This window comes from Nicotiana tomentosiformis, chromosome 2 (assembly GCF_000390325.3).
Source record: "Nicotiana tomentosiformis chromosome 2, ASM39032v3, whole genome shotgun sequence".
NCBI lineage: Eukaryota > Viridiplantae > Streptophyta > Magnoliopsida > Solanales > Solanaceae > Nicotiana > Nicotiana tomentosiformis.
In genome coordinates, this window is record NC_090813.1 from 77,725,400 (window position 1) to 77,742,013 (window position 16,614).

At 35.5% G+C, this 16,614-nt stretch overlaps 3 protein-coding genes across 3 annotated transcripts; 2 read left to right on the forward strand and 1 right to left on the reverse strand.

The window, feature by feature from the left end:
- Positions 1 to 3,986: 3,986 nt before the first annotated feature.
- Positions 3,987 to 5,409, reverse strand: LOC104089896 (uncharacterized). The gene is made up of 2 exons (XM_009594906.4): positions 5,103 to 5,409; positions 3,987 to 4,960 (listed from the first exon to the last, which is right to left on the reverse strand). The coding sequence occupies exons 1-2, from the start codon at positions 5,344 to 5,346 to the stop codon at positions 4,164 to 4,166; spliced, it is 1,041 nt and encodes a 346-aa protein (XP_009593201.1). The 5' UTR covers positions 5,347 to 5,409; the 3' UTR covers positions 3,987 to 4,163.
- A 1,358-nt stretch (positions 5,410 to 6,767) lies between these two features.
- Positions 6,768 to 10,121, forward strand: LOC104089895 (uncharacterized). The gene is made up of 6 exons (XM_009594905.4): positions 6,768 to 7,127; positions 8,141 to 8,320; positions 8,530 to 8,611; positions 8,684 to 8,791; positions 8,984 to 9,142; positions 9,796 to 10,121. Exons 1-6 carry the CDS (start codon positions 6,876 to 6,878, stop codon positions 9,990 to 9,992), a joined length of 978 nt encoding a protein of 325 aa, XP_009593200.1. The 5' UTR covers positions 6,768 to 6,875; the 3' UTR covers positions 9,993 to 10,121.
- A 1,545-nt stretch (positions 10,122 to 11,666) lies between these two features.
- Positions 11,667 to 15,317, forward strand: LOC104089894 (glucan endo-1,3-beta-glucosidase-like). Its single transcript, XM_009594904.4, has 3 exons — positions 11,667 to 12,919; positions 14,604 to 14,928; positions 15,097 to 15,317. The coding sequence occupies exons 1-3, from the start codon at positions 11,879 to 11,881 to the stop codon at positions 15,123 to 15,125; spliced, it is 1,395 nt and encodes a 464-aa protein (XP_009593199.1). The 5' UTR covers positions 11,667 to 11,878; the 3' UTR covers positions 15,126 to 15,317.
- The last annotated feature ends 1,297 nt before the right edge of the window (positions 15,318 to 16,614 follow it).

Consider the following 16,614-nt stretch of genomic DNA (forward strand, 5'->3'; position numbering starts at 1 on the left):
TCTTATGCTCCCGCTGGACCCAACGAGATAGTTTTTATGGAAAATTCCGCTACTGCAAAAATTGAAGGAACGGGCAAGATAGCTTTGAAGATGACTTCTGGCAAGATTGTGACTCTAAATAATGTCCTTCATGTTCCTGAAATGCGGAAGAATTTAGTCTCGACATCACTTCTAGTCAAGAATGGCTTTAAGTATGTTTTTGTTTCTCACAAGGTTGTAGTTAGTAAGAATGAAATGTATGTAGGAAAAGACTACCTTACGGAGGGCCTTTTCAAACTCAATGTAATTGACATTGATATGAATAAAATTTTAGCTTCTTCTTACTTACTTGAGTCAAATAATTTATGGCATGAATGTTTAGGCCACGTCAACTTCAAAACTTTGCGAAAAATGATTAATTTAGAAGTATTGCCTAAGTTTGAATGCAATAACTCGAAATGTCAAATATGTGTGGAATCAAAGTATGTTAAACATCCTTATAAGTCAGTTGAAAGGAATTCAAATCCTTTAGACTTAATTCACACAGATATTTGCGACATGAAGTCAATACCATCTCACGGTGGGAAAAAGTATTTCATAACTTTTATTGACGACAATATTAAATATTGCTATATTTACTTACTTAATAGTAAAGATGAAGCAATTGAGGCATTCAAGCAATACAAAAATGAAGTTGAAACGCAACTAAACAAAAAGATCAAAATGATAAGAAGTGATAGGGGTGGTGAATATGAATCTCCTTTTGAAGAAATATGTTTGGAATATGACATTATTCACCAAACAACTACCCCTTACTCACCGCAATATAATGGAATTGTGGAACGAAAGAATAGAACGTTAAAGGAGATGATGAATGCCTTATTGATAAGTTCGGGTTTACCCCAGAACTTGTGGGGGGAAGCTATTCTTATAGCGAATCAAATACTCAATCGAGTTCCCATAACAAAACGCAATCTATTCCATATGAAAAATGGAAAGGTAGGAAACCTAACTTAAAATATTTTAAAGTGTGGGGGTGTTTGGCTAAAGTGCAAATTCCTAAACCCAAAAGGGTGAAGATTGGACCGAAAACGGTTGATTGCATTTTCATAGGATATGCAAGAAATAGTAAAGCATATCGTTTTCTGGTTCATAAATCAGAAAATTCCGACATTCATATTAATACGGTAATCGAATCCGATAATGCTGAATTCTTTGAGAATAATTATCCGTATAAAAATGAATGTGAGTCGTCTAGTGAAAAATCTAAGCGACCTCGAGAAGAAGAAAAGGAAAGTACGTTTAAGGAAAATCCAAGACGTAGTAAACGTCAAAGGACAACTACTTCCTTTGGACCAAACTTTCTGACATTTTTATTGGAAAATGAGCCTCAAACGTTCAAAGAAGCAATGTCTTCCTCGGAAGCACAATATTGGAAAGAGGCAGTCAATAGTGAGATAGAATCCATATTAAGTAATCATACTTGGGAATTGGTTGATCTTCCTCCGAAAAATAAACCTTTGGGTTCTAAATGAATTTTCAAAATTAAAATGAAAGCTGATAGTATTATTGACAAATATAAGGCAAGATTAGTTATTAAAGGGTTTAGACAACGAGAAGTTCTTGACTACTTTGACACATACTCGCCGGTAACAAGGATTACATCTATCCGGGTGTTAATAGCGTTAGCCGTCGTGTATGGCCTTCAAATCCATCAGATGGATGTAAAGACAACCTTCTTAAATGGAGATTTTGAGGAAGAGGAAGAAATCTAATGGAACAACCTGAAAGGTTTATAGTTTTCGGAAAAGAAAAGAAGGTGTGTCGACTTGTTAAGTCACTTTACGGACTAAAACAAGCACCAAAATAATGGCATGCAAAATTTGACCAAACAATATTGTCAAATGATTTGAAGATCAATGAGTGTGATAAATGTGTTTACATTAAGAATACTCCAAATCAAATAGTCATTGTTTGTTTATATGCGGACGATATGTTGATAATGAGTAACGACATTGCTAACATAAATGCTACTAAGCGCATGCTTACTAGTAAGTTGCCGATTTAATTTTGGGAATTAAGATCCTTCAAACTCCTCAAGGTCTAGCTTTGTCTCAATCTCATTATATTAAAATGGTACTTGAAAAGTTCAAATATTTGGACTATAAAGAAGCAAAAACGCCAATTAATTTAAACCATACTCTTGTAAAGAATAAAGGTCAAAGCAAGTCTTAATTGGAATATGCTTGAGTGTTGGGAAGTTTGATGTACATTATAAATTGTACACAACCTGATATAGCTTGTGCGATAAGTAAGCTTAGTTGATATACAAGTAATCCCAACTAACCTCATTAGATAGCAATGAAACGAGTTTTGGGATATTTGAAATATACCCAAGACTATGCATTACATTACAATAATTATCCCACATTTGTTGAGGGATATAGTGATGCAAATTAGATCACCGGATCAACGGAATCAAAATCCACAAGTAGATACGTTTTTACCATTGGTGGAGGAGCAGCGTCTTGGAAGTCGTCCAAACAGATATGCATCGCCCGCTCTACAATGGAGTTTGAGTTTATAGCTTTAGACAAGGCTGGTGAAGAAGCTGAATGGCTCCGAAATTTCTTAGAAGATATTCCATTTTGGCCCAAACTTGTGGCACCTGTATGCATACATTGCGACAGTCAAGCAACAATAGGAAGGGCTGGAAGCGTTATGTATAACGGAAAATCTCGTCACATTCGACGAAGGCATAATACCGTTAGACAACTACTCTCTAGTGGAATTATCACAATTTACTATGTAAAGTCAAAAGATAATGTATCAGATCCGCTTACAAAAGGCCTACCTAGAGAGGCAGTTGAGAAGTCATCAAAGGGAATGAGACTATGGCCGAGGACAAGTCATTGTGGCGGTAACTCTACCTAGAAGACTGGAGATCCCAAGATCTAGGTTCAAGGAGATCAAACAAAGTCATTAATGACGGTTCAACATTATCAAATAAAATTTCTTTTTGGTCCATTCTCGTGATGAGACAATGTTCAGTACCAAGGATAAAGCGTTAAGGCTTTTTAATGATTTCTAAATTTGATACGGGGTATATCAAATAGTGTATCTACTGGATAACACGCTTAGGACTCACCTATATAAGTGTGAAGTGTAAGCCGCTTCAAGGAGAATTCTATAAGGCCAGTTCTCTATGCACTTATAAATCAGGTGGTGTTCATGGCTGAAACGAACACAACAATGAGAACCAAAGACGGTTAAGGGTTGATTGTGTGACTTATGGTTGTCTAGGTATACACCAAAGTTCGACGGCTCAAAGATATCAAATCTACCGATTGACCGAGTATATCCGACATAAGCTCACTACGGAAAGTTCAAAGGGAAACCTACTTATCCAGATGCGATTAATCCTTAATTGCGAATCACACAGTATTTTCATGCATGTTTTTTCACATATGTTCATTCCCCATTCATGTGGGGGATTATTGCGCTTTTATTAAGGGATGTGAATGAGAAATGGAAGAGGCACCTCTTGGGTGTGAATAGGAAATGGAAGAGGCACCTCCTGGATTGTACCTCTTCATCTCACCCTTTCATTGTCTATAAATAGAGAGGCTTAGCCTCATTTTCCACCACTGAAAAATCTGAAATCTCTCCTCTCAATTTTCTGCATACTGCATTGGTTTTTCAAAAGCAAAACGTAAGCATTTTGTGTGATTTGCTCCGCCATTTGAGTTGCCGAAATTCTGTGATTTGAAGTGCCGCTATCACAGAATAGTTATTCCATTCTATCCTGGGAGGAATTAATCCGCAACCTTGAGCATTGTGAGCGGATTAAATTCCTTAAGGAAATACAAGAAACTTGTGGGCTCGGAATTTTTTCTGCTTTGTTTTTTTCCTTAAACTAATGTTTATTAAACAGTTATCAACAGTCAAATGGAGTCATCATTCTAAGGGTAGTAAACTTCTCTAACATACATGAAAAACACCAAAGCAAACTAATAAATTTGACATCAGATAAACAAGGCATTGATGGGAACAAACAATGCTGAATTCAAACTGTTACATTACTTATTACTAGCATAAAACATAAGAATTGAACTTGTACTAATTGGATAACCATATTTGGCTGGCTTCCTTTCTTTTATTATGTGATTAATAAGACAGAAAGATCATTTCTTGCACACAATTCCTTTTCCACCATCAATACCCCTACCAGTACAATCCAGAGAGCCATAGTCCATTAATGCCAAATCTCTCTCAGCAACCTTTTTTTCAGGAGTGATCAAAACACAAGAGTTGCAGTCAGCTGATAGAAGTGAGCTAGTCTTGTACTTGTCATCACCACCAACAACCGCCATATCGACCCCTGGCTTGGCTGGGTTCTTGAAACTTGGCTGGTAAGTCCTTCCAAGAATGCCTTCAACTTTTGAAGACAAACCAAAGAACCTGAATTGCACTTCTAAGTGAGCAAAGCTATCATTTTTAGGTATTTGATAACCATGTATTGCGTCGTCTTTTTCTGTCACAGGAACAACATTGGCTGAGATTTCCACTATTTCTTGAATTGTAACTCTTACACTATTTGTTCCTGAGGTCCTTTCAAGTTCAAGATTTTCATCAGGGGAATTCCATACCGATGAATGGCCTATTGGAACGTTAAAACTCATCCCATCATATGTGAATTTTAAGTGATCAGCTTCTTGATCCCAATATTCTGCCTTTGTGGCTTCGAGAGTGAAGTTATGGGAGCCAAATATGAGGCCTAAAGCTTGGATCCATGTGAAATCTCGTGTTCTGCCAGCAGGACGAAGGCCAATGAAACGAGCATTTATTTGAAGATTGACATCTGAAATTAGGCTGAAATGATCATCTTTCTTTCCGTGGAAATAGAAAACAATCCCATCTCCACCTATGAAACGAGGATCGTAACAAGCTGCACCAGGACCATCACAATTTGGTTTTCGTTCTGTTGATACAAATGAACATTCATTAGCTAATATAATGTAACAGAAATTACTACTTCTGCAACCAAAAAAGGTCAAAAATTGCTAAGCTTCTCAAATTTTGCTTGACATTAGTAACAGTTGGAATGAGTTGAAGATTCTTACTTCTACATACTGCTTCACATTTGGGAGAGTAACAATCAAGAAAACATTCTTTAGCATAGGGATCTTTTGGGCGAATTTCTGGGCATTCAGAGGGGCAAGTTATGTACTTGAGATAGCATTTGCTGTAACGTTTATAGCACGTGACTCGCTGAGGTTTAACATAAGCTGCTTGTGTTTCTAATATCATAATAGTATTAAGCAATAACAGAAGGATAGCTGCAAATTGAAAGGAAAATGGTTTCATTTCTTATACTTTTAGTTTGAGGCAAAGGATGAGAACAGAAGTGAGTGATGCAAGGAATTATGCCTCATCTAGTGCTTCTTATATAGTGTAATTTGACTAGAGAGATGATACTACATTTGGAGACTTGTTATCTTCTTCTCTAGGTGCAATTTGCACTAAAGTGGAGAATGAACAAACCTGCTAAAATTTCAGTAATGTCAACTTTATTGAAGACTTTTCCTTTGCCATCCAACAGTGTTAAATGGCCAAACTAAAATAAATTGCATGGAAAATATTACTTGGTGTTTGGTATGCATCCTTAATATTAAAGCAGCACACTGCGACTTTTCTTGTTGGGAAAATGACACTCTCTCGAAATAATAGCCGAAAAAGTGTAGTATAATTTTTGCATATTTTTTGTATATATACGTTATGTATGTTATATACAAAAATTATATAAATTTGATACACTTTTTTCGACTATCGAATGTAAATAGTTTCTGAAACGGGATAAAAGTGATAATACCCCTCTCTTGTTTGGGGCGGAGGGCATTGTGAGAGAGAAAAGGGGTCGGCCTAAATATATTTTTGACCAAATTTAAGTTATATACGTTAATATGTAAAGACAGTTTAACCTATTTATGACATGTTACTTGTCATTTTTATAAGATTGCCAATTAATATTTATTATTAGATTTATTCATAATTCCTTAATAAGTAACCTGATAGGGTGACTACTTATTCTACATTATATTCTTTCATTAATACTAAAAAATTTCATAAAAATACCATAAAAATTGCTAATATTTATTATCAGTCTCCAATAAAAAAATTCAAAGAACTTTTCTCACAACTTAATCAAACACACAAAAAAAACATTTTCTAGAAAAAAAAAATTCAGAAAATAAAGTTTTCAAAAAATATTTTCTGTTATAGTTAAACACATTTATATATTTCTCGGCGTACAATTTGAGCTGCACATCGGACACCCTTTACATTTTCTTTTTGTCCTCCTTTTGCTTTTTTGTAGTAAAGACCAATATATAGAATTTAATTATCAAAATTTAGAGGGGGTGATGTTGCAACTTGCAACTAGACAGAACATAGAGCTCTAGAGAACTTTTTTCTCAGCGAAGAACTTTCTTCACTACTTGACCAAACACACAAAATACATTTTCAAGAAAAAAAAATTCGAAATATATTTCTGTTATAGTAGACACATTTTTTTAATTTAATTCTCAGCGTACAACTTGAGATGCACATCGGACACCCTTTTCATATCTTTTTGTCCTCTTTTTTGTTGTAAAGACTAAAGAATATATAGAATTTAATTATCAAAAATTAGAGGGGTTGATCTTTTTTTTTTTAAAATAAGGTCGGGGGTGATGTTGCAATTAGACAGAACATAGAGCTTTCTTCGAACACAAACACAAAATAGTAGACGTATGTAATAAAGTCGTGTAAGCATCTCCCACTGGACACACCATAGTTATCGCCCAAACCTTGTTAACTCAGTGAGTCCACTCTCTGTAAAATTGATAGTGATAAGAATGAAGGCTGTAGTGATCACAAGCCCAGGTGGTCCAGAGGTGTTGCAGATACAACAAGTGGAAGACCCACAAATCAAAGAAGATGAAGTGTTGATTAGAATAGCAGCTACTGCCCTTAATAGAGCTGACACCCTTCAACGCCAAGGCAAATACCCTCCCCCTAAAGGTGACAGTGAATACCCTGGTCTTGAATGTTCTGGCACTGTGGAAGCCGTCGGCAAGGATGTTACTCGCTGGAAAATTGGTGACCAGGTTTGTTTGATTACAGTTCAATTACTAATAAAGATGTCAACTTTATTCTTGAATATGTGAAATTGTTAGTTTTTAGAAACCGGGCTCAAATGGAGCGGAATGGATGTTTAAGAATTCATTTAGCAAACCCAACTATTTTGGGATTAAGCCTAATTTTGAGTTGTTTGGTATTGTTGAATTGGTAGTTTTTCTCTTGGTATATGACTTAATATAACATGAAAGTTGTCTTTAAAAGACCTACAATATTTTTGGAATCTATGTGGACTTAGCTATGATCAGAACATGAAGAAAGCAAAAGCCATATGGTAATATAACTAGTTGGGATTATAGACTTATAATTATTGGTGCACTTACATTTGGTTATTTGTCAGTGGTTTCTTTTATATTTTAGGCAGAGTTTTCTATGTCATTGTAGGGATATCTAAGATTTAGAGAACAATTATTGAGTATTGGAACAAAACTAGCCCCAATAGAGCAGAATGTTAGAGGATACATATAGCTGAGTCCACCTAGTTTGGGATTATGGGGTAGTTATTGTTGTTGTATTATGGTGTAAAATATTTCACCATGAGGTAATATTTTCTCCATGTTGTGGTGTTTGGTTTGACATAAATTTGGTTGAATCTAAGAGTGGTGGAAGTAGGTTTAATTATGTACCGAGGAGGGGAAATAATGTCTCTGTCTTGAAAAGACTAAGGGCTCTGGAGTAGGAGTAGAGTGCAAAACAACGTGAAAGCCTCCTAGTTTCAACGTGAAAGCATTTCCTAGAACATTAACCTGAATGATTTTGAACAAACCCTTGTTAGCTAAGGTTGCAATTAATCCATTAGCTTGGTGAGGTAAAACTTATACAATTAAGTTCCTGTTAAGCCTTAGCAGGAGACATCACATTTTTTTTTTTTTTTTTTGAGCTTATGTTCTTTTTCTTCGTAAATTAGGAGTACATTTCCATGTCTAACGTTTGAAAGGAACTTTTTTCAGTTCATTGATGATTTAAAAACTTCACATAATAGGTATGTGCTCTCATTGGTGGTGGAGGTTATGCGGAGAAAGTAGCTGTACCTACTGGACAAGTTCTTCCTGTTCCATCAGGTGTTTCTTTACAAGATGCAGCTAGTTTTCCTGAAGTGGCATGTACTGTTTGGTCAACTGTCTTCATGACGAGCAAGCTTTCGTCGGGTGAAACGTTCCTGGTGATTAGACAGACCAAAGCTATTCTTTAATACAATTTTCTGTTTTGCAGTAGTTCCTTTTTTCTTTACCTATTGTTGATTATCAGCCATTTACTAAATTTGCACAGTCATTTGGGTAGTATCTTCATAGTTGCATCTTTATACCCCTGATTCCCGTGGAATAAGATCAAGGAAGTGAAATGACTTATAGCTACATGGGTTACTTTCAGATACATGGAGGCTCTAGCGGAATTGGTACCTTTGCCATTCAAATGGCTAAGTGCCTTGGAGTCAAAGTTTTCATCACAGCAGGTTCATGATGATATCGTACCTCATTATGTGATTGAAGTCATTCAGCTAACCATGTCAAATCTTGTTCACCAGGAAGTGAGGAAAAACTTGCTGCATGCAAAGAACTTGGTGCTGATGTTTGCATCAATTACAAGACTGAAGACTTTGTTACACGCATCAAGGAGGAAACAGGAGGGAAAGGTAATCATTCTGATAGGCATCACTTATACTAGGAACTAGGTTTTTGTGGTATCAGTTAAAATTTGACAATCCATTTTTCTGTAGAAAATAATGATGGTTATCATATATCTCATGGGGCCAATGGGCCACCACTCAATTTCTTCCCATGTCTTATATCGATCAAGGATATTCTAATATCAATGTTCAACGCAGGTGTTGACGTCATACTAGATAATATTGGAGGTTCATACTTTCAACGAAACCTTGACAGCCTCAATGTTGACGGTAGGCTCTTCATTATTGGTTTTATGGGAGGCACAGTGACACAAGTAAATCTTGCCAGTTTGTTAGCAAGACGCCTGACAGTGCAGGGTAAGTGCAGATGACCTGGAGTTAGAACTTTCTGTGAAAGTATATTCTTAAGCTTGACATGATGAATTTGTTTTACCTAATACATCGAAGAAGAATATCGTTAGTTACTGGAAAAGAGAAATTTTAAAAAAAGCCTACTGCAATTTCAGTTTCTTTCTATCTTGTCTCCAACTAGCTCAATGAGTGGGCAGAGAATGTATTCAAATAATTGCACATGTCAATAAATGACTTCTAAGGTATAGTGTTCACTTGGGCTTAGAGTGTAGATTCAGTTGGTTAATTCCATGGATACACAGTAGTTCCCAGTTGCAGCTTCAATTCTAAGAATAGGCTCGAGAAACGAAGCTATCTGATTTACCCTGATATCTCGTGTCATAATGATGCACGATAGTTTCATCAGATGTTCAACTGTTAGTATTCTCTGACTTCTCTTTCTGTCTTCCCATTTTGGTTATGCAAATTGCTTCTACTTCAATGAAATTAAAACAAAGCAAGTTTTCCCGCCCGTTAGTTAAAGACTCCTTGACTGACATCTTTGAGAGAGCTCCCTTTGAAATCTAAACTCATCGGAGTTTTTCTTTGAATGAATGACATGGACATCATTTCTGGTTGCGTTTCAGTATATTTTATGTCGATTTGTGACTTTTCTACAGCTGCTGGCTTGCGTAGTAGAAGTGCAAAAAACAAAGCTCAAATTGTGAGAGAAGTGGAGAAGAATGTTTGGCCAGCAATTGCAGCAGGCAAGGTGAAACCGGTGGTGTACAAGTACTTCCCTTTAGCAGAAGCTGCTGAGGGTCATCAGTTAATGGAAAGCAGCAAGCACATTGGGAAGATTTTGCTTACTGTTTAAATGTTGTAAAAGAGAGTGTTCTTGTTCTTAAATATAGCCGGTAAGCCCTGCACTTCCAGTCCCCCAACCTCTGCTGCATGTATTATACTTGTACTTGCAAAATTCCAATAAAACAGAGCCTTTTAACGATTTCCCACGTTCCTCTTTCTTTTTTTTTTTTTTTTTTTTTTTTTTGTTGCGTGAAATAGTTGTGTTCTTTTTACTGGTTCCTGAGGGGATGGCTGAATGCTTAATCTGGAGATCTCAAAGTAAATCCCAACTGCAACTTTTTGTTTGAGTCGATCTTTGCCATGCGCGTTTACTTGTACTTCCCAATTTCCTATCCATTCTGCTGGAGTATTATTGACTACAAATTGCAAGCTCTAGCTGGCTCTGGCCTAAACAATGACCATTTATAAACTATGCTAATCCATGACCATAGGATTGATTACTTGGTGTTCAATTATACTAACAATTAGTGTGAACATGAAGTCGTTTTAGATGCATTTTTAGCAGTTCATGTTAGTTGAGATGAGTACACATACTTCTCACACCTAAATATCATGTCTGGTTATCTGGAGAAGCAGAGTTCTTTGGTTCGTTCTATAAGATGTTTGCTCCATATGGAAGGTTTTCACTTCCCCCACCAAAGCGCTACTTGTTGCAATGCTGGAAAAACCGATTTGGTGATGCCATCATCAAGTGAAACAGAAATCGCTTATCTTCATCTCAGAGCAATAAGTGAGACCATTAGGGATAAGCTGCATACTGAAACGAATTTATATGTTTTATTTTGTTACCATGGTGTATAAAATACATGTTCTTCAGCTGAATATTGTACTCTACTCTATATGGCAACAAACAATATTTGTCGAAATGAATACATTATAATCATTTCAATTTATCAAAGTGTTGCAGGAGAAGAAACTTGATGCAATCAAACTCACCTGAATCATATAGCTAGCATGTATAAATCTGTTTCGACTATCCGAAAACAAGGTCGACGTAATTGTTTAAGTTGCTCGATGTAACTATTACGTCTCGTGTGGATTTGTATATATCTACAAGATCAAACACAATGGAAATGAGGTAGCAAACATAATTGGTTAGAAAATTGATACTTTAGAAAAAGAAAACTTTATAGCTTTGACTATGGCTATTGGGCTCGAGCACAGCCCGGACTAATCGTAACTAATTTAACATATATCACTCGACATAAGCCTTGGACATATTCTATCGCCATACTTTGTGTTTTATATGAATTTGCAATTCTCTATATTAAGGTCAGTTGATTTTGTGACGGCTTACAAACTTGTTTTTAGTTTTATGATTATGTCTTTTTTTTTTTTTTTTACATATGAGAGATTTTCTTTTACGCACAAAGATCTAAAAAGATTATTTTCTTAATTTTAAAATTATAAAGAAACATAATGTACACATAATACGAAATATTATAAGATTAAAATTTGAAGTATACAAAAATAGCTTATAATTTCTATTTTGGGCCGTGTCGGCACGGGTAACATGATGTTAATCCCATGCGCTGGATAATGAGGGTGTTACTATAAATAAAAGTGTATAGAGTCCATTGTTGCTTTTCGGACATATTCATTTTACAAGTGGCGTTGCGCAACATACGCGTAATCAGAATAATTATGGCATCCCTTTTAACCTTTGTGGCCACGACACGTTTATAGGATGCTCCCTCAAAATTCAAAATAATAGGCCCCCCTCGATTCCCAAGGCATTAACGAAGCATAAAACTAGAACTCTCCATCGCCAACAGCCTTTGAACGTCCTTCCTTTGTTCAAACTTCAAACTAGTCCAAATCCAAATTTGACCCTCTTTCTCTTTCTCCACTTCATTAATAATCCTTCTATTTTCCCTCTCCCTTCTTCACCCAAACATGCCAGACAAAAGACCGTCCATGTTGTTGGTGCTAATATTCTTTGTTGCTCCTCTGTTTTTCCCGGCTGTTAATTCTATCGGTGTTAACTATGGCACACTAGGTAACAACCTTCCCCCGCCAGCTCAAGTTGCTCAGTTTCTCAAAGACAAGACCGTCATTGACCGCATCAAAATCTTCGATATCAACCCAGACATCCTCCGAGCCTTCGCTAACACAGGAATCTCAGTTACCGTCACTGTTCCAAACGGAGAGATCCCCAACCTCTTGGACATCAGCTATGCTCGCCGATATATCGACGCCAACATCAAGCCCTTTTACCCACAAACCAAGATTGATGTTATTCTTGTGGGAAATGAAGTCCTCCACTGGGACGGACCAGATATCCAGATGAAGCTGGTTCCTGCCATGAAAACCTTTTACCAAGCTCTTGGTCAGTCCGGGTTAAAGGATATCAAGGTCTCCTCTCCTCATTCTCTGGGTATCCTTTTAAGATCCAACCCACCTAGCGCCGCGAGGTTTAGGCCTGGTTGGGATGTGGGTATTCTGGCCCCTATGCTCCAATTCTTGCGCGAGACTAAAGGACCTTTTATGGTCAACCCTTACCCATATTTTGGTTACAACCCAAAACAAGAGAACTTCCTTCTATTCAGAAAAAACAAGGGTGTCTACGACAGGTTTTCTAAGAAATGGTACACAAACTCGTTCGACATGTTGTTAGATGCGGTGTATATGTCGATGGTAAGGCTTAAATACCCAGATGTAGAGATTGTAGCAGCGGAGACAGGATGGCCATCTCAGGGTGAGTCATTTGAGCCTCAATGTACGGTGGAAAATGCGGCTTCTTACAATGGTGGGCTGTTGAGGAAGTACAACTCTGGGACAGGGACGCCATTGATGCCGCACAGGAAGATTGAGACATACATATTCGGATTGTTCAACGAGAACACTAAACCCGGTTCAACTGCTGAGAGGAATTTTGGATTGTTCCGCCCGGATTTTACCCCGGTTTACAATATTGGAGTCTTGAAAGGAGAGCAGGTAAGTTGAACTTTCTTCATTACCACCTGATTTTCATCGCTTCAGAATTTGTATTGCCGTTTCGCGTTAAAGTACTAGTGTGTGTTCGGTTAATGTTCTTGCATTATATAGTTTGTTCATTATAGGTTAAAGTTGAATTTCTTCTCTTTTTCATATTCTTCTGGCTGCTTAATGTCCAATTTGGAAACCATTCTGACATCCAGCTAAAACAAGGGAACTTCTTTTAAACAGGCTGACGAAGTAAATACTAGTAATTTTTTTTTTTTAGTATAAATAAACGGATGTCTCATTAACTGATCATCTAATGATTTTGCTAGACCAGCATTCGAAGCTAGGAGGGCATTTAAGTCATTTTAAGAGGATGTGAAAATTGAATTGAGGGGTTTAATTGTCCAGCTATAATTATGACAAGCTTTTGTAATTTGTTTCACGTATTTCCTATTCTTTTGTTGGGACGAAGCTTCAAGAATCTTGAACTGTTAGTAGCTTTTCCCAGTTGAGTACAGCTGGTTGTACTGCATGTTCCCACTCTAGATGAATTATGTTAAACTGTCCATGTGAGGGGCACTTGGCTTCATGTGAAAAATATCACCTACCTCGGTTTGGATGTACTTTGTCTATCGAATAGGGTAACCGACAATTAATTGATTCAAAATGGCGGTGTTAGCGCAAATACCTTTTTTTATTAGTTTATATAACACATACTAATAGACGAACGCTTTAGAATATGGACCTCAAATTATTTTGGTGTAGTAGCTAGGTTTGTATTTTTAGCTCATTGTTTGTTTTTTTATCCTCGAACTAATAAACCAAAAAATTTTAACCAGATACGTTGCAAGCTGGAACTTCATAAACTTGACACCAGTCCCACCACTTACAATATTAAATTTTTTACATTGGATTCCCCTTCCATTGAAAAGATAGTAGTAACGGTACTATCGTTTCTCAGTACACAAAAAAGGGTAGCGTGCTGGAAAGTTCAACCGCTACGACCTAATGAACATGTGCTGTCGAATCCTTTAAGCCCATTTCTGAGATGTCTTTTTACTATTTAGAAAATGAAAAAGAAAAAGATTTGAGCATCATTTTTCTATCTTTAAATTTGAATCCTGTCGTTTTTAGTACTTTATGCTGCTGTTTTTTAATGTGTTAATTTTCCTTTCCTGGGCCGGCCAGTAATTCAAACTTGAGTGTGCTTAAAAGTTAATCACACATATCACAGTGATATGCCTTATATTTTCTACGTCATATTAAATTATCTTAGAGGTGAAGGGCCAAGATTTATACTCTAATGTGTTTAATTTTTATATTTCTAACATTAAACTCATTATACATTTAACGTTATGAGTTTATGTCTACTCTTTATTATAAGTTTATAAATTGTTTACATATAAAATTATGCTCCTCCGTCAAAAGTACTGGGTTCAAATGAACCCGATACCGAAAGGCTGGATCAGCCCATGTGAAGGGCATGCAGTAGGTTGGATAATATTAGACGGATTAAGTTATGACCCGTATTAATGTTGCCATGCAAATTTTGGGTGAATTGAGTTACAATGGGTTTATTGATTTGACCTGTTTCCAAGTTAGAACCAGCACATTCATTTGTCACCTCAAATCATTTACATAATCTTCACTTAGTTATTTATCTGTTAGTTCATCTTTGTGATTTTGATACCCACAGGCTCAACCAACACCAGCATTGCCCGCGCCAAGAAATGGCAGTGGCAACAACGGGCAACCAACATCACCAGTAAGACCAGCAGAGAGCAAAAAATTCTGCATGCCGAAAGCTGAGGCGACGGATGCACAATTACAATCCAACATAAACTATGTGTGCAGCCAAGGAGTTGATTGCACCCCAATTCAAGCTGGAGGTCCCTGCTTTAATCCCAACACTATTAGGTCTCACGCTGCCTTTGCCATGAATTCTTATTACCAAAGGGAGGGCCGCAACCAATTCAACTGTGACTTTGCCGGTACTGGTGTCGTCGCCTCCGCTGATCCAAGTAAGTCACATTCCGAGTTGAAATTTGTTCCTTTGTACAACTAATGAATAAGTGTTTTTACCATGGTTAATTTATTTATATAACTGTATATATTAGTGTCCAAGAAAAAAGGGTTCACTATAGTAACATTCTAATGACGCGTTCTCTGTGTTTTGTATTTTTTTTAAGGTTATGGCACATGCAAATTCCAATCTTGAATGCACGTGTGCATCTGAAGAAGATTTTTCAACTACTCCTACATTTGAAGGATTAGTTTTAACAGATATAGTCTTTATGTTTATGTACTTTGGTTTTCTCAAATTAATCTAATTGTATTTGTGTATAATGTGTTCCTATGCTAGTGTAATGCATACTTGTGTCATTTAATTTGCCCCACTTAATTTCCCGTATTCTCTCTCGTCATTTTCTCTCTGTTTTTAACATGAAGAAAGATCTATATTTGGCGACTACGTACTGGTCAAAAACGGTTTGCCCGTTTTTGAATATTTTAATTTTTTTATTCAGCTGGAGTTAATTTTGTCGACGTAAGTGTAGATAAGTAAAATTTTACCAAATTTGAATCCATTAGAAAATTGGATTTTATCTTAAATTTGGTATATTAGTCCAAATAAGTAATAGGAAATAATTGGTTGATTATTTAAATCCAATTAGATTGCTTTAAATAAAAGAAAATTTTAATATTATTGGGCTAGCTATTTTTTTTATTGAGTTTTTTTTATCTAACTATTATTTTAAAAAAATAGCAATCATTTATTATTTATTCATAAAGAACACTTTTTTATTATTATTAGCATATTATAAAAATTAAGCTCAATATTTAATAAGTTAACTGACTCACTAATCGCAGGAAGTACTTTTTTTGTCCATCTTCATTTTCCCTTTCCAACATTCATCTTTTTCACTCCATTTTTAAAAATCTAATGCATATGTGAATGCAACCTAAATTCAAAATGTATTGATTTATACTTCTTTTATACTTTGTATATTAAGTATTACTTTAATTCAAAATGTATTTTTATGTATATAATTTTTGTATATTTATTTGTGAGGTGCGATCTTATTTTAAGATGTATTTTTAATGTATATTTCAAATATATTTTATATGTCAAGTGCCATTTTAATTCAGGATGTATTTTTTATGTATATTTTTTTTGTATATTTATATGCCATCTTAATTAAATTTAAGATATATTTTTTTATGTATATTTCACATGTATAAGTGTCATCTTAATTGAAGATGTATTTTTATATATATTTTATGTGTTAATTCAATGTATTTTTTTATATATACATTTTGTATATATTAACATATATTATTATCGAAGTAACATCTTTATGTTAAGAAAGGAAGAAAGAAGGAAGAGAAAAACTTAAGAAAGATAATTAAAAAGAAAACGAATGGAATAAATTTAGAAAATATATTAATTCGGCAGAAAACAAAATTAAGAAGATGAAGAAAAAGAAGGAAAGCAAATATATAAAGAGAAAAAAAGGCATGATTTTTGTACAAAGAATTATTGACTTTCCATTCAAATTGCTTATGTTTAGAGATTAATAATTAATATTCCTATTTTAATGGAACCGTGTGCTACAAATATAAATATTTTCCTGCCACAACTATGATATTGGGTTTCATGCTAACAATTTATTATATTTTTTTAAACTGTGACAGTTATGTAAAGTTTC